We start from the raw sequence: 17,568 nt of genomic DNA, 5'->3' as shown, positions 1-17,568 counted from the left end.
AGAGGAGCCGGCGATGGCCCGTCCCAGTCCCGGCTCTCGCCGCCCTCCCGCTGCCGTGCTGGCTCAGCCTGGCATAGGCAGGACCTCCAGCTCCGAGAGCGCTTGTGCTAATTACTTTCCTTTGTTAATTAAACCCACGTGGCTCTAATAAGGTAACCTGCTGTTCTCCGATAAATTTAATTAGCCTGAAGGGAGAGCCCCTCCACACAGCTATTTAAATTGTCACTTCCCATCGCTTGGGCTTTGCTTCTTTCTGCCTCCCTCTCCCCGGGTTCACTCCCCTCGTCTGCCCCTTTCCTTTGGCGGAGGAGGGCAGCAAAGGGGAGGACCCCCTCCCCCAGGGGAGCAAGATGTCACCCAAGGGTGCTGCATCCACCCAAAGCCCTGTTTTCCTGCCGGTGCCACCAAACCCCAGCCTAGACGGGCCTTTGTCCTGTCCCAGGGGCTGTCCCATGATGGAGGACCTGCCCTGGCTGTGGAACGAAGGGACTGTCCCTTATCCAGCCCCAAGGGACTGTCCCTTACCCAATCCTAAGGGACCGTCCCTTCTCCAGCCCCGCGCCCCGCTCACAGCACCCGGAATGAATCCTGGGGTGCCCCAACCCTGGGAAACTCTGCACCTCCCTACCCAAAATGCTGTCCCAAGGGATGGTGGCACACGGTGACCTCTCCCCGGTCCTTACCCCACCTGGAGCCAGCCCTTCTCTCGCATCGCCCTTTCCCACCATGTCACCACAGATGAGGACCACAAAAATACCCTCCAAACACCCCTGCAATAAATTTCTGGAGGTTTATAGGGGATTTCATAGAATTATGGAATGGTTTGGGTTGGAAGGGACCTTAAAGCCCAGCCAGTGCCACCCCCTGCCCTGGGCAGGGACACCTCCCACCAGCCCAGGTTGCTCCAAGCCCCGTCCAACCTGGCCTTGAACCCCTCCAGGGATGGGGCAGCCACAGCTTCTCTGGGCAATCTAACTCTTTAGGTTAGATTTAACTCTTTGTGGGCTCCTGGTGTGCTTTGGCCACCCCAAAGACGGAGACAACGTGTGTTTCCCCATTCACTTTCCCACCGCATCAGTTTGCAGCCGAGCCCGTCCCGACCAAGGGGGTGATGGGGACACATGGACACACACACGCGTCCTCGGGGCTCACCTGCACCGCCGGCTGCTTGCCCTCGTTGCTGCTGGGGGAGCTCAGCCCCGTGGCCTGCTGCAGCAGGAACTGGCGTGCCACCTGGAGAGCCTGCAAAAGAGACACAGCGGGTGGGCAGGAGGAAGGGGTGCCCTCCTCTTCCTCCTCCCTCCTCCGGACACCCTCCCCGGAGCAGCGCCCGGACTGGCTCTCCACAGCTTTGATTCACGGGGTGCGAGCGATGCACAAGGAGGGCAGCACTCCCCGCGCGCTCCCTCCTGCCACACCAGTATGACCAGTACATCCCATTACAGGCCACCGCTCTCCCTGCGCCCCACAGCCCGGGGCGACGAGGACCTGGGGACAACCCTACCGTCTTCCAAAAACCCCCATCATGTCTTCAGCAAGTCACCACGTCCAACATCTTCATCCTCCAGCAGGTTCCCAGGCGGGTCACCCCCAGCCCCAGCACATACTGGGACCAGGCACAACCAGTGCCCAACCTGCGACCGGGGGGGTCCGGCGGAGGGTCCAGCTCCCGGCTGCTTTATCCTACCCTTGCATGGAGCCACCACTACTTTTTGGCCGCAGATGACACCCCTGGTGTCTAAAGCTACCATGTATATTTAATTTTACATCTGATCATTGTGCTGGAGCACCAAAAAAGTCCCACTCAACGCCCAGATTTGGGTCAGGCAGGATTAAACCCTGAATTAATAATCCACGAACGCATCCGCACGGAGTTTATAGCGATGCAGGAAGAGTTTAGCAACTCGTACAAGTGACCAAGATGAAACCTGCTTGTTTTTACGGGTCTTTGCCTAGAAAGAGTTACGGGTTTCCTCAAGTTGTCTGCGGGGATGACGGTGTCTCGCTGGGAAGTCGCGTAACAGGCAAAAGAGGGAGAAACCCACATAAATCGATAAAAAACAGGTGTGGAAACACACGCAGGCACAAGCAACCGGGAGCGAGATGTTCACAGCGGCGTCGGCAGCTGAAGAAATTTGGTGAGATTACGAGAAATCCTGCAAAGAGAGAAGGACGGGAGAGGAGCAAGCGCGAGCCGGCGGGTCACAGGCGAGGGCGAGCACCGGTGTGTGCAAGCGGAGAAAAGGAGCTTCATTCAGGAGCTGGGAAAGGGAAAATAAAGCCCTACCGAAAAAAACAAAAACAACCCTGCGGTACCCGGCTGCTGCTCCCAGCCCCGCTTCCTCGCACGCTCCTTAGTTTTGCTTTTAAGGGAATTTTTCTTTATTTTTTGGGGGGTGTATTTCCGAACAACCAAACCATTGTAGCCCTGCCTGCGGGACAGGTTCGCGTTGGGGGTCAGCGCCCGGCTCGGCAGTTCCCCCCCGGCTGTCATCACCCCGGCCGTAAATCACCCTCCCGGCTTCCAGGCGGCGGCCGCGCGTCCCGAGAAAGGGCCGCTTGTTAATTCTCCGCGTTTCCAGCCATAAAGAAGAAAGCCCCCAGCCCCAGCGCCGCCTTCCCCATCCCTCCCTGCCAAACCCGCTCGCAAACCGGAGCAGCGTCACCCTGCGGCGCGGATGCACCTTAATACGCCCGCTCTGGTCCACGCGCTAATTATTTAAGCTCTGCGAACCAAGGGGCACCCACAGCACCCTTAAACGGTTGCTCAACAGAGCACCCATGAAGACTCATTACCTGCGTTTTAATCAAAAGGTCCCGTTTCGTGCTCCTCTCCGCAGGGGGCTGCTCGGGAAGAGGGTATGCAACGGGTCTAAAGCAAAGGATGGCCGAGCTGCGCCGCTTTTTTATTTTTGTGGATAAATCCATCCAACCCGCTCCTTGCGCATGGACAAGCATTAGAAGCGCACTTACAAAATGAGAGTTTTTTTAAAGATTTTAAAGAGCCGAGGGTTTAGCAGACGCAGCCTTACTCATTTTTCTTAAAAGAAAAATCATCATTTCATAGCAAGGGCCCCAAACCCAAGACGCACCCTCTGCCCTGCTGTGTCTGTCACCGCCTGCGTGAACCAAATGGCCCCCAAGAAAGGCAAAAGCCCAGGAGTTTCAGAAGCAAGACAGGATTCCGACGTTACGCTCCCATGATGAATCTCCGGGGCTGCCCCATGGCCTCCGCCTCTTCCTCAGCATCCCCGGCCGGCTGCTGGGGATGCTCAAAAACCGCGTCCCCACTAACTTGCAAACTGGCTTTAGCCAAACGACTGAAAAACCATAAAATCCTCAAGGACAAACGTGGCAACGTGCTGCCGGGAATCGCTGATGGCACGAGCCCGTGGTCCACGTCCCGGCGCCGTCGCAGCCCCAGCGCAAGGCGCGTTTCTCCACGGGCACGTTATTCCCCTGTTATTAACAGTAATAGATGTGCATCGGTAATGCGAACACAAAAACCATGTGACAGTTATGACAGCTCAAGGTCTGATATTTTAATTACTTTTTGAAATGAAAACAGTAATTCCCAGTTAAAAGCCAAGGGTGGAGGAACTCAATCGAGGGCTGCTCAGCGCCGGGGTGCAGCAGAGGCGGCAGGTCCAGGGCTCCCGCCCGAGGATGGGTGCTGGACCACCGGCTGCATCCCGCGTGCGCAACGGCTGCCTGAGCTCTACCTATTTTTCCACACGTCTGTTTGACAGATATTTGCAGGGGTTTGGTCTCTCCATCTCCGCCACATGCAGTTCCTCCAGCGTTCGGAAGGACAATCTCATAGAGGTGACCTGGCACGGCAGGTCCCTGCCCCAGCCCAACAAAAATCACTGCAGCAGGTCGGGAAAACACAGCAAAGGGGAAAACCAGAAGAGACCCAACGCCAGCACCCAGGCGAAGCGCTAAGCCGGACTTCTCCCAGAATCTCGCTTTCTAAACCCAAACACTGGCTGGCCCGCGGGTGCCACCGTGTCCCCAGCGCCCGGCTGGCTCAGCCCTTCCGCTGGCCGCCCACCCCGCGCCGCCTCTCAGGGGGGAATTTAATTCACTCCCCGCTGGCTCTCTCACTTTGTTGTGCTCTGAAGCATGAAATTACAAGATTTACGGGGGGGGGAAGAAAAATAATAATAATAAAAAAAAAATGACATGGCCTTACGATTGCACACAGGGGCCTCCCTACCACTGCCGCGGAGCTGCCCCCTCCCTCCCCGCCACCCGGCAGCGATTTCCACTTCAGCCTAAATTCAGCTCAGCCTGCAAATGAAGGATGCTCTGGCCGGCAGCAAACCTGTTGCACGGCTGCACAAGGCAGACGGAGCCCCAAGAATTGAATTTCGGGATGCAGAGCATCCCGTTATCTGTATTTATTACCCCGCAGGGCAGGAGGAGCAGCCCGGGTGCCGGGGCGGGGGAAGCCTTTCCATAGGGATGCACAAGGAAAACGTCACCCGCAAGCTCTCCCTGGGGCTGAGGAGACGGCAAGCAGAAGGGAGAAAGTCTCCTCGTAGGAGTGGAGGGGTTTTCACCTCCGGGCTCTGTGAACTGAAGAAAAAATGATTTATTTAAAAAAAAAAAATAAAAAATATCCTGCTGCATGGTGTTATTCAAGAGTCATTAGCATGTTACCCGTAATTAGGAACGAATGGGTTGTGTCAGATTCATCATGCTCCTGGATGGCTCCCTTTGATCAGCAAATTATCCCATTAAAAAGTTTGTAACGTCTCAGACACTTACGTCAAAGAGCTGATGCTTTTTGGCTTTGCCCTCCCCAAGAGCAGCAGCAGGAGGTTTCGGGGCTGAGGAAGACGATGGTGACCCAAACTGCGCTGGGGGTGACCCAAAACTACCCCAGGCTACATTGGGGCATATAAAACATCAGTTCAGAGCAACACTCGAAGCCCCCTACCCTGGTAGAGCCATGCCCGGGGTAGGAAAGCTTTGAACCTGGTGGGATTTTGCTCATTTAATTATTTCAGCTGCTGCCTTTTTTAACAACTAAACCGCAAAATCTCAGACAAGGTTGCACCAGTTTCTGGGTGCGTTCTGCGCTATTTCTCCAACTACGTTCAGTGTAGGCTCCGTGATAGAAATAAAACGCAGTCTGCAGCTATCATGGCTTCTAAAGAAGTATTTTTAAAGGCGACCAAAAAGCTGAAAAGTACTTAGACAAGTTCTTCGCGCGTCGGAGGAAAAGCCTCCCCCAGGCTCAGCACCTCTGTGTGCCCCACGCGGGGTTTCTGCGAGGGTTTTCGCAGCGATGCTGCAGAAGCGAGCACCGGGGGATGCCGGAAGGGGCGTGCTGGGACGGCGAGGGCGGGGGGGGGGGGGGGGGTGTCAATACACAAACCATGCCTGGGATTGAGCCAATTCGCTGGATAAACCAAGGCTGGATCCTCCCCGCCCCCGACTTCAGGCAAAAGCATCTCATCCTCCAGCGGGGCAGCAGCCCGTTATCCCGCCTTCCACCCAGCGTAAATGGGAATTATCACTAATTCTCTCCCCAAAAGGCTCATGCTCCGGTTGGTGGGACTCCACACCTCCACTCCGCAGGTGATGGAGGTTCCCAGGAGCGTGGGAGGGCCAGCTTTTGCCCGCCTTCCCCATGGCAAACACCACAAACTCCCCTTCTCCCACGGGGAACACCAGGTCCCGTCTCATCCCGGGGAGAGGAGACGGCGGCTCCCATCCCGTTTAGGGTGGGCTGACCCACACTTCAACCCCCCGTTAATCCCCCATCCCTGCCTGGCCATCTTTTTTCCCCCATAAAATTTGCCCAAGCCGAGTCTCTCCGAGGTCTCCCATCGCCTGGTCAAATTGGGAAGAAAGAGGTCAAGTAGTTCAAAAAACTTTGGCGAGGTTGGAGACATCCCCGGCTCTTTCTAAAAACACACAAGCCTGGGCCTCCCCAAAAATCAAACAGCGCAATGGAAAATCCTGCCCAGGGTATTTTTAAACCACCTTGTTCTCCCAGGTATTTCGTTTTACGAGGGTGTACTTTTTAATTACGCCCAGCGGTGCCCGGCCGCTCCAGCTGCCGGAGCCAAAAAGCAGCACGCCGGCCGCCTGCCGCGCTGGGGATGGGAAGCACTGCCCAAAAATAGCTGAGGGATTTTCCACCTGGATGGGATCAAAGCTTTGCACGGGGGTTTTAACCCCCAACGAGTGAAAAGCCGCGCGAAAAAATGATATTAAACCAAGAATTTTGCCAAGAAAGGGGAATCTATAAAGAGCGTGGATCTTCCCTTTTCCCTCCGTTCCTTTTGGAGGGTAGAAAGAGGTCGGGAAGGGACGAAAAAATGTTAAAAAAAAAAAGATTTTTTACACTAACCTCATAAAAATGACATCGTCACATTCCAGAATTAGAGCTATTAAAACAACACACACACACGCAGATATTTTTAGATGGATATTAACGGTAAATGATGCCATATTGAGAAGCACTTCCACCCAGCCTGGCCCCGGTCTTGCTTAACCAGAACCAAATGGCTCAAAGAGATGAAAATTAACAAAAATGACACAAGTCTTCACAAAAGGGGGGAGGAAAAAAAAAAGTCCTTTTTACGACCGTCTCTGCGCCTCTCCCGTGGCCCCAGCTGTTCTGCCTTTCGCTGCACACGCTAATGCTTCTGGACTTTATTCCTCCGCTCCTGCCTCCTCGATCCTCGCAGGCGAGGGGTTAAACCCATTCCCACTAATCAAGAACACAAGGAACAAGCTCCCGACCATCCCACCCCATGGAGAAAAAAGAAAAAAAAAAAAAAAAAGGAAAAAAAAAAAAGGGGGGGGGAACCCCCCCACCCCCTTCTGCATTTGTACTCGGTAAAATATGAAATATAAATCAAGGGACCTAATAGAGAGATGAGTTTCACTTAAGTGCTCCGGTCTCATTTTTATCTTAAACACCCTAATAATAGCGGATTACACAATATATTTGAGATGTGATCACATGTTTTATAGAACGGTATCTTTCCTACGGCAGAGAAGTGCCTCTCCTCCCCCCACCCCCACCCATCTTTAACTACCAAAAACCTCTGCTTTGCTTCTTTTTTCTTAAAAAAAAAAAAGTCTTATTTTTGTTTAATAACTTAACGTTTCTTCGACATGTGCCTGCAATAAACTGCAAAATTTTTTTCTTTTTTTTTTTTTTTTTTTTTGCATAATGAAAAAATACGCCGACCAACGCTAGAGCGAGCGAGCGGCTGGATTTTCCAGATGGCTCCTTTTCCATGGGATTGCAAGTTGGAACGAGCTACCGTGTGGCTGCTGGGCTCGGGGACTTTTCCCGTCATTCCCCCAGGACATCCCTGCTCCGAGCCCCTTCGTGCTCCCACCCTGCCACCTCTTGCCCTCCAAATCCACAATTCCCCCCCGCAAGACCCAGCCGTGAGCCCCCCACGGCTTTAAACCCCAGCTCCAGGAGGAAACTTGCGAGATTTTTTGCAGGAATTCCATGGAAATCCTGAAAAGACCTGAATCACGGCAGAGCACCCCCCCGTTCAGCACGGCAGCACCCACGGGTCTCCTCTGCGCCCCCCAATCGTTCCCATGGGGTGCAGCCCTGCCCCCCATACCCACGGCGGAGCATCCCCATCCTTCTCGCACTGCAGGGATGCGACACCCCCATCACCCCCCCCTGCCCCGCTGCCCCCCGTTTCCTGCCCAGCTTTCCTCCGCTGAGGATTACTGGAGGATAGGGGGGGTCCCGACGTGGCGGGAGGGGAGGTACAAGGGGCCGACCCCCACGTTAAAAACTCATTAATGCGCCAGGGCGGCGGGGCCCTTTGGATCCCGGCCGGAGGATGTCAGCGCGCTGGAGGTCTCGCCACGTTCCCACAGCAACGGCGGTGGGAGACCCCGGGGGGCGGGCAGCCCTCCCATGCCCCCGGCCGACCTCTCCCCTCCGCCAACCCCGCCACAATGCGGGCGCGCGCTATTCAAGCTTTTCAACCCCAATCCCGCCATTGAAATCCAAGGATTTAACCCAAACGCCCATCCCTTGGGCTGGGGGGAGAGGGAGGAAGGGAGGGGGATGCCCTTTCTCCACCCCATCCCTGCCGGGCTCCCGCTCTCCCTCCGGGATCTCTGGACCACGGGATGCTCTGAAGTCACACGGAACAGGGTGGAATGATGGACCAGGCGCTGCCGAGGATGGCCACAGAAAGCTGTGGCTGGCAACCCCTGTCCTGGGCTGGTGCGGGCAGGCACCCTTGGCCCTCTTGCTCCAGGGACTCCCCAAAACAGCCTCAGGGGGTCCCCGAGCACCCTACGATACACCCGCCTCCCCCCAGGCTCCCACCCGGAGCACTCGCCTCCAGACACCATCCTCGGAGCGGAGTTTTAACCTGAGAAATCCCTACAAAAGGGTTGTCTGGGTTCACTCTTTCGAAAGGGTTGACAGCAGAGAGACTGCGGGCCCCAAGGAAGGTCAAAACCAGCTCTTTTCGCCAAAAGGTGCAAAATCAGCCCAAAACGAGGGCAGAGAACATGGCCCCGGGGAGCCGCATCGCCCACGCCAAGCCCTACGGACAGGGAGTTGTACGGCACTGGTGGCCCTTCAAGCCTGGGGGAGGTGGTCAAGTGGTGGGTTCCCACCCTTCCAGGCTTCCTAACGTTTCTTGGGGATTTCGTACAGTTAAATAAAAATAAGGATTGAGCACCGACATTCTGGGAGCTGCGGCGGAGCCGGGACGGAGGAGCCGGGAACAGCCCAGTGGCCTGGGAGCCTGGCTGCGACTAGGGGGGAACGCTGGGTGCTGCCGAGGATGGTGTAAAGCCTCCATAAAGCACTTAATTGTGCAAAACTCTCTATATGGGGACATTTATTCCTGACCCCAGCTGGTGCTCAGCCTGGTCCCTGAAGCATGAAGATTGATAGTCCTCGGGATGGGGTGGTGGGAGGTTTTTTTTCCCTCCCCCCAAGGTGCTGTCATTGCAGATGTCATTTGTTGTTGGAAGTTTACCAAACCCTCTCTGCCTTAGTGAATTCCCCGTGCCGGTGAGTTTCCCAGGGTGATTACACTGGGAATCCGAAAGAAGAAACGCAAAAGGATGAAATTAAACCTTGGCCGTGCCTTGGGCAGGGCAGGATTTACCGGCTGAGCTCAGGGAGCGACATCCGCGGGGATGAGCCAAGAGCAGCAGCGCTCCGCGTTGCACAAATTAAAAAAAAAAAAAAAACCACAACAAAACAACCACCTTTTTAAATTTTTTTTCTCCGTATTTTCTGGAGGACATAACCCCGTTTCACGACCACGCCGCCCATTTTGCACTGTTTTGGCCGTTCGGGAACAAGCATCTCCCCTTCGCCCCTGGCTCCGGCTGCCGCTCGGTGAAATTTGGGGCCGTCCGCAGCGCGGGAAAGGGAGCGAGCGGCGGCTCCTTCGGCAGGGGTGACTCGCAGCGGCATTACACGCATGATTACCCCGCAGATCAGGGGAACAGGGGCTTAACTGCGTGAGAAACGGCTGTTATTCAGGTAATGGATTTACAGCGCTCACTACTAAAGTATCAGACACAGCAATTTTTTACAGCTTTCACGCTGGAATTTATGGCTCGGGGAGGCGATCTCCATACGAGGCAGGGATCATTGCCTTATTTAGTATCCCAGGAGGAAAATTTATGTTTTCTCCCAAGTTTGTTTTGAAAGGTAACCTGCAGGCACGCACACACGTTCCCCCCCCCGCCTCCCCACAGCCGCCGGGGCGCGCAGGGGGCGAGGGCAGACGTGTGCCACGCGGCTCCCGGGGTGCACGCGCGTGTGCTCACGACAGAGCTCTTGCACGCACGTGTCAAAGTCACACGTGTCCCCGGCCACGCATGTGGTTAATTAAGCTGAAGGCACCAGGAGCCCCAGAGAAGGGAGGGGACACCACCTCTGGTAACTAAATACAGACTCGGAGACAACCTGCTCCTTATTTTACAGCCAAGGGGTCTTTGCTCTGCTCTCACAGCCCCCCTCCTTTTCCTGCCCCGCTCTCCCCCCGCACCCATGGGGGACACAGCAGGCAGAGCCGCCAGCACAGGATGGGCCTCCCCCCAAAACCCCAAATGGGGCAGCAGCCACCGTCCCACGAGCTGCAGGGAGGGATGGGCTCCATCTTCCAAGGGACGTGCACCCCCAAGGACAAGCATGTGGGTTTTTTGGGGCAGCACCTGCTTTTTGGGGCACCCCAACTTCAACAGGGATGACCAAGCCTGGTGCCACCCATCTTCTGGGCCGGCCCCAGGGACAACAGAAGGGTTAAACTGTGTGTTGCCCCCAAACCCGTATCCTCGAAGGACCCGTTTCCCCGTCCCCCTGTGTAAGGCGGGTACGAGAAGGAAGCGGGGTGTCCCTCCTACCTGCTGCTGCTGGAAGTGCAGGAGCTCCACGGGGCTCATCTCGCCGTTGGTCTCCCCGCTGGCGGCTCCTTCGCGCCCGCCGCCCCCTCCGCCGCCCCCCGCGCCGCCCCCGCCGCCATCGGGCTGGTTGCTGAGGCTGCTGACTCCGTTTTGGCTGGAGGGAGTGGACCGTATCGTCTCCGAGGCGGATTCAACCATCATGACTTGCTAGCAGGACCTGAGGAAGAGGAGGAGAGAGCAGAGGTTGAGAAGAGAGTCCGAAATCCCTGTCTTGGCATCCCCACCTCCGCCTGCCCCATGTCCCGTCCTCACCCTGCCCCGTCTCCCACGCCCGCCAGCTCCGGCAGGGGAGATGCAGGGATGGGGATGTCAAACCCCGGCCAGTTTTAGCTGCGTTCAATTTACTCCAAAAAATAAACGTGCAGCAGCCCGAGCTGCCATGAACGCGCTGCCAGCCCTTTACAGCGCCGGGGCAAAGCAAGCGCAACCCGTCTCTTACGAAAACACCATGTTTTCAGCTTTCTCCCAGCCTGGTGGAAGACATAAAACCCCAGGAATCCAAGCGTTTTTCACCAGAATCCCAAAATATTCCACTTTGAGACGGGGGAGACAGCAGAGCTGAAGTTCCAGCGAGGCTGCACACCAAGCGCACGGAGCCTGCGCCGCACATTTCACCGTGAAAACCTCAGCAAAGTTAACACATCGCCACAAAGCGCTTCAGCTCCCAGCAAAACCAGCACTTCCCAGCAGGAAAAAACCACCCGGCACAAAGTTTGCCGCCCGGTCGAGGAAACCCCAAGGTACCGCGGGGCTGGGATGTGGCAAAAAACGAGAGCACGGCGGCGCTTCCGAAAACACCAGTTGGAAAATCCTCCCTTTCTCCCAGATGCTTCCGTGCACCCCTTCGCGCTGCTGTACCCCCCCATCCCGCCGTACCCCTCGGATGCTCTCCAAGGACCAAGCCCCTGCTGCAGGGGCTACAACACCCACTGCATTTTCAGCCCCACAGGAGCCCCCCACCCCCCCCCCAGTTTTGGGGCTCTTGCGCTTCATTTCATGCGATTCCAGGCTTCCCCCTCGCAAGGCAAGAGCAAAACCACTTCTCCTTCGTGGACGGGTTTTATCCCTGTAAACTCTCCTCTTACACCCGGGGCACAGGGGCAGAACTGCCCGGAGGTGGCGGCTCTTCCCCAGGTCCCAGGTGCCCCTGGGTGCCGCAGCAATGCCGGGAGCGGAGCCGGGGGGTGCCGGTAGTCTTGGCTGCCATCCGGAGCTCCCTTCGGCCAACACGAGCTCCCGAGGCACCGCGCCGAGCTGGGGGACCAGGGCACCGGGTGAGACACAGGCTGGAAAAGCTTCTCACACCCCAACATGTGGCCGGCTGCAGGGGGCTGGGTGCCAAGAGCATCCCTTACCCCCCCGAGTGTGAAACGCTATTGACATTAAGGCAGAGGGACGAGGGGGGGGACTCCCCAAGAGCTCCAGGGTTGGTTTCAAAGCCAGGAGATGCGGCGTCTTTGCTCAGTTGGCTGCGATGAGGGGGCAGGTCGTGAGCTGTAAACCTGAGGGTCCGTGCCCTTTCCAGGGGAAACTCCTGGATCCGGACCGGCACCGGAGGGAAAACCACCCCCCGCAACCAGCATCACCCCCTGCTGCTGCCGAAGCCCCCCGGGGCCGCGTCCAGCCCCGACAGCACGGGATGGGGACACTGAAAGCCCCACCGGAGCTGAGGGTCTCTCCCCGCTTCCCAACACCCACTTTGCTCCCTGGAAAAGCGCAGGACACAGTTTTATCCCATTCAATCCCACTCCTTCCCCGGAGCGGGATCAGCGTTCATCCATCACCGCTCGCAGCCGACCAGCGAGTTTCAGACAGGAGGGGAAGAAAGAAAGAGGGCCGGGGAGAAGAAATACTGCTTCTCCCTTTTTCTTCTCTTTTTTTTTCCCCCCCATTTTCCCCCCTCCCCGCCCCAAAAGACAGAAAGACAAACTGCGAACGACATAATTGCTGAAATGTGGCGTGTAATAATAGCTATTCAGAAGCTGATCATTCATATTAAACAGGGTGAAGCAAGCTTCTCATTTGCATGTTTGAGATTATATGCATTTCAGAAGTCATTTCCGCGGGGTATATGACTGACATTAATTCCCATGTGGAGCTGCCGGCTCCCTCCCGCCGTCCTGGCACTGCCAAACCCGCGCAGGGTGACACACCGGCGGCCGCCGGAGAGTTCAAGGTTAACGGGATTATTGGGTTTTGGCTTTGTTGGAAGCGCAGGAGCCGGGACGCCGGGGTGGGAGCCGGGATGAGACCACAGCACGGTCAGAGCATCTTCCCCAGAAAGGATCGGGAAAGGATGGGATGCTTGCCTACGGATGCTGCGCTAGGAGCAAAAAAAGCTGGAAGAAACAAAACGCCTTTTCCCCTCGAAAACTCCATTTGCTCCATCCTCCCTCAGACGTCAACCAAGAGCCTGCAGGAATATTAAATGATGATTGCCGTTACTTTTCTCATTTTCCTTCCGAAATTGTGCCGCCTGCTCCGTGTTTGGGTCCCGCGGGGAAAGCCCGGCTCTGCCCGTGTCCGGCAGACGCAAGGCATCGCCACCGCCAGAAAAGAAAAAAAAGGACTTGACTTTTATACGGAGACCAAGAATATCCAGAGTTACAACAGGAAGTATTAAAAAAGGAAAAAAAAAAAAAAAAAAAAAAAAAAGGAAAAAAAAAAGTTTTTGGAAAGGATATAAAACTTTCCTGGCTTCGGGGCATAAACTGAAGCTTAACTATTGGGAATTAGGAGGAAATCTCTTCTGGTGGAGGAGCTGTAGCCGGGGGCTTGCTCTGCCGGCCCCTGCCAGAGGCAGGATGCTGGAGCAGATGAAGCGGCGCTGGGGTCCAGCTGGGTGATTCCCGCAGCCCGGGACACGGGGCCAGTTGGGTTCCCTCTCCAAGTCTAGTAAAAAACCGACTTCCCGTTCGCAAACCCTACTGGGATGCTGGTGCGTCTGGGTTCCCAACGCTGCAAGGGAAGTCATAAAAGAAAGTAATAATAATAATGAAAATATTTCCATTCGTATAAAAGTTTTACAAAACCTTACAGGGGGAAAAAAAAAAAGAAAAAGAAAAAAAAAGAAATGAAGCCAGTGTCTACGATGTTATAAAGTCGATTTAAATTAGGAATGAGTGCCTTTTCCAGCCGGGGCTGATCCGGGATGGCTGAAGCCGCGTTGGGAAGAACAAAACCCCGGCTGCGAGCACTGCAGCACACGGGCATCCCCGCGCACCGACGGGAGGGCTCTGCAGCACCCCAGCCCCAGCTTTTCATCTATTTTAGTTCAAAACGGTCCAATATTTTAGGGATTCTCCGTACCCTGGTATCCAGAGGGTCTAACCGGGATGAGACCTTCCCCTAGGCATAAAGGCAGGGACCGTGCCCAGACAGTCACCGCAGAAGATACAACACCCCCGATGAGGTAGAAAAGGATGGTTTTAGTTAAAAGGGGAGGGGAGGAGACCCCTCTAATGGCAATGAGCAACAGAAGCTGTGCAAATGGATTGCTAATTACCATTTCAGACTCAAAAATCACTTCACTGAATAAGCACTCTGCCTCCCACCCCCCCAACCCCCCTTTTTACTTAAACGTGCACCTTTCGCAGGACAAAGAAAAGGAAACAGAGAATTACAAACGGAGCAAAGAATCCCCCTGCCTTTAGCAGTACCATATGGCAATGAGAGTATATTAATTACCGTTGCTTTTTAATTAACAATTGCTTCATCATCGGAGCAGTAACATTTCCTTGACATCCCCTGACTTGCCGCTAACCTGTGAAGCGCGCGCGCCACGCCAAGTCATCAATTCATTTTTATTGACATTCCGTCCCCCCCCAAACAGGCACGATACCAGGGTTTTCCAATTAACACCTCCACACTCTCTAATTAGCGCAATTAACAGACTGATGGATGCCCAGAGCTTCCCTGCCAGGGAGGGTGCAGATCAGCTGGCCGGGCTGTTGGACACGGTTCCCGACACACGTGTGCCCGACACGCGTGTGCCATGCTGCCTGGGGTCCCGCGGGAGCAAGACGTGTGTGCCACGGAGCTCGGCATCGCCACGGAGCCCAGCATCGCCACGGAGCCTTTCCGAGCCCCAGCAGAAAGGGGAGGACAAACGCACCAGAAAACTCGAAGCAAAGCTTTACACCCAAGGACGCGGGGTCTTTAGGAGCGGGAAGAGGAGACGAAGCATTTACAGAGCGACTTCTCCCCAAAAGCTCCCCAGGAATTTTGGGGCGCCCAGACCCACCCGAAGCGATGCCGCTTCTCCATCCCATTCAGCTCCACGGCCGTGAAAATCTAAATGGCGCTTCTCAGCCCCCGGGACACGCAGGAACAGGTACAGCCAAGACCATGAGCTCCTAAGGACCGACTGCCCGAACACCTATTTTAGCCGCTTCTCCGATTTTTAAATATCCTCAATACCGCGGTCCTCAAGGGCTCCGTAACTTTGGGCTGCCCTTTGCGGGCTGCCGGCAGGACTTGGGCTGCGTATGGACCCTGCATCGCGTCCCTCCTGCCAGCGGGTCCCTGTCCCCATCCCCATCCCCATGCCACCAGGTGCCCCTTGGCCTCAGTTTCCCTATACGCAAACCCAAAGAGCATCCCCCGCTCGAAACCACCACCCAGGAGGGATGGGGGATGGCCAGTGGGAAACACTGGTGGGAAAAACGCTTCCCCCCACGTCTCCGTCAACTGAGAAAGTCCCCGGTGCCCAACCGCATTTCATAAGGCACAGCACAGGTGACACCACGCGTTTATGAGCAACCTGCTACCACGATGCTCCAGAGGCTTTTTCCACCCTTCCCACCACATCCCAGCCCCAAAGCTGTTTTCCAGACCCTTCCTCCCAGCTCCAGCCTCGGCAGGACCCGGAGGGGAGCAGGGGGCTGCCCCACGGCACGGCAAGGGCTCTCCCCCCAACAGCCTCTCCTGTGGGTACCGGTAGGTGACGGAGGAGCACGGACTGAGCAAATCCCACCCAAAGCCGTAGGAATTTTCACGGGATACTCCTCTGCACGGCTGGGAGGTGAGGAATAGGGGAAGCTGGATCCCAGGCACCGGATCTGCTCCCAGCTATGGAAAGTTGAGTGACCTGCTCATCCGGATCCCTGCCCTTCTGGATCCCTGCTCGTATGGATCCCTGCTCCTCCGGATCCCTGCCCCTCCGGCTCCGGCACCGCCGAGGCTTTAGGAAGCGGCTGGCTAATCTTAAAAGGCTTCGGCTTGAAGAGAAGCGGCAGCCGGGATTGCTCGGAGAGTGGCTTTTTACCCTTTAATTAACACATAAACACATGGAAATGTGGAAAGGGGATTAAAATAAAAGTCTGGGGGAGCTGAAACGAATCTGGAGCATTACTGTAAATTAGAAGAGATTTAAGGAACCAAGGACTGGCTAAGCCTGGGCACCGCTTTAATGGGATCTCACCTCTGGGCACTTTCATCTCCCACTTTCATCTCGCTCCCAGCAACTTCTTTGCGAAGAACCAACCTGCGGGCGCTGGCCCTGGCCGGCGGGGAGACCTTCGCCCCCTGCGGCTCTCCGCGCCTGCCCACCGCCACGCCATCGCCACCCCGGCCACGCCGGCGGCCACCGGCAACCCTCAGGCAGCGGCGAGCATTTCCCGCTACGCGGAAATCAAGCGAGAACAACCACAGCCAGGTTTTTCTCCCCAAAAAGGTGGGTCACGCCATTCGAAGAGCCGGGAGATCACCTGGAAGCGTGAGCACCACCAACGAGGGAAGCCACCGGGACCGTGCCGTGTCGGTCAGCAGGACGTGGCACTTACTGCTTGCGTCCCGACGAGCCCACCTCTCCGAAACACGTCTCCTGCGGAAGCATCCTTTGCTCTCTGGAGCATCCTTTGCTCTCCAGAGCATCGAGGACACGCCAGCCGTAGCCAACCCCACAGGAGACCCTCGGTGCCCACCCCAGCGCACCATCCTGAAGCTCCGGAGATGCCGACGGCTGGCTGGTGCATCTCCCGTTCCCTGCCAAGCTTCAAGGAAAAGAAAATCCCTTCCGGCACGGATGCAGGGATGGACGGACGGTGCCGGACGGTGCCGAGGGGGTGCTGGGCACGTGCCGGGCACCGGGGCCGCTGCTCCATCCTGCGTTCCCTCGCTGCGCTCTTGAAAAGATTAAAAAAAAAAATAAAAAAAAAAGAGCCCCACTCCATCTCATTAAGAAAGTAAACACAAGAGCCGTCTAAGTGTCTAATTAAGCTTCTAATTAGTCCCTGCTTGTTACTAATGCAAATTAGATTACGCCGCTTAACTACAGCATGTCCACAACACCCTTGTTAATTGCGGCCTTTTGAAATTAAATTACTCCCTAATTAGCATATCAAAGCCATTGATTCGGAGCCAGGAAAGATGAGGGCAGGAGGAAGCCGAACGCCAAGTTTTGTTAATCAGGGACTTCTAATTAAATAGTGACGTGGTGCACGGGGGCTCCCGCCTCGCTGCTCGGGAGCCGCATGTGTGGGCCCAGGGGGGACCCCGAGCAGGGCAGCACCCTCGGTGGGTGCTGGCTGGGTGGGTGCACCCACTATGGTTCACCACTGCCATGCTGGAGCATCCCTGCGGGGCTGGGGTGCTGGTCCAGCATCCCAATGGATCGGGGTGCTGGTCCAGCATCCCTGCAGCGACTGGGTACTGGTCCAGCATCCCCGTGGGTATGGGACGCTCATCCAGCATCCCTGTGGATCAGGGTGCCGGGCCAGCATCCCCATGGGTCTGGGATGCCGGTCCGTCATCCCCATGGATCAGGGTGCTGGGCCAGCATCCCTGTGGGTCTGGGATGCCGGTCCAGCATCCCCGTGGATCAGGGTGCCAGTCCAGCATCCCCGTGGGTCTGGGATGCTGGTCCAGCATCCCCATGGATCAGGGTGCCAGTCCAGCATCCCTGTGGGTCTCGGGTGCTGGTCCAGCATCCCTGCGGGATTGCGTGCTGGTCCAGTATCCATATAAGTCAGGGTGCCTGTCCAGCACCCGCATCCCAGCAGATGCCACTGCTGGGAGGCAAAGCCCAAACTCCAGGAAGCCCCCGTGGAGCTACGCCTGCCACCGCGGTGCCAGGATCCAGCCCTGGCAGCAGGGATAGAGGTTAAAGCACAACCCAATTTCTCATCC

At 56.2% G+C, this 17,568-nt stretch overlaps 1 protein-coding gene across 3 annotated transcripts in view; it reads right to left on the bottom strand.

Annotated features, from left to right (window-relative positions):
• The window catches only part of FOXP4 (forkhead box P4), an 84,895-nt gene that overhangs the window by 29,498 nt on the left and 37,829 nt on the right, over positions 1–17,568 (bottom strand). For all 3 annotated transcript variants that reach the window (XM_054181563.1, XM_054181561.1, XM_054181562.1), the window contains exons 2-3: positions 10,381–10,597; positions 1,153–1,242 (exon numbers count right to left, since the gene is read on the bottom strand). In XM_054181563.1, coding sequence (XP_054037538.1) covers positions 1,153–1,242; positions 10,381–10,581 — 291 coding nt within the window. In that variant the 5' untranslated portion in view covers positions 10,582–10,597. The remainder of the gene's footprint in view (positions 1–1,152; positions 1,243–10,380; positions 10,598–17,568) is intronic.

This window comes from Rissa tridactyla, chromosome 21 (genome assembly GCF_028500815.1).
Source record: "Rissa tridactyla isolate bRisTri1 chromosome 21, bRisTri1.patW.cur.20221130, whole genome shotgun sequence".
Classification (NCBI taxonomy): Eukaryota; Metazoa; Chordata; class Aves; order Charadriiformes; family Laridae; genus Rissa; species Rissa tridactyla.
The sequence above is the reverse complement of the archived record's forward strand: the minus strand, read 5'-3'. Positions and strand labels throughout refer to the sequence as shown.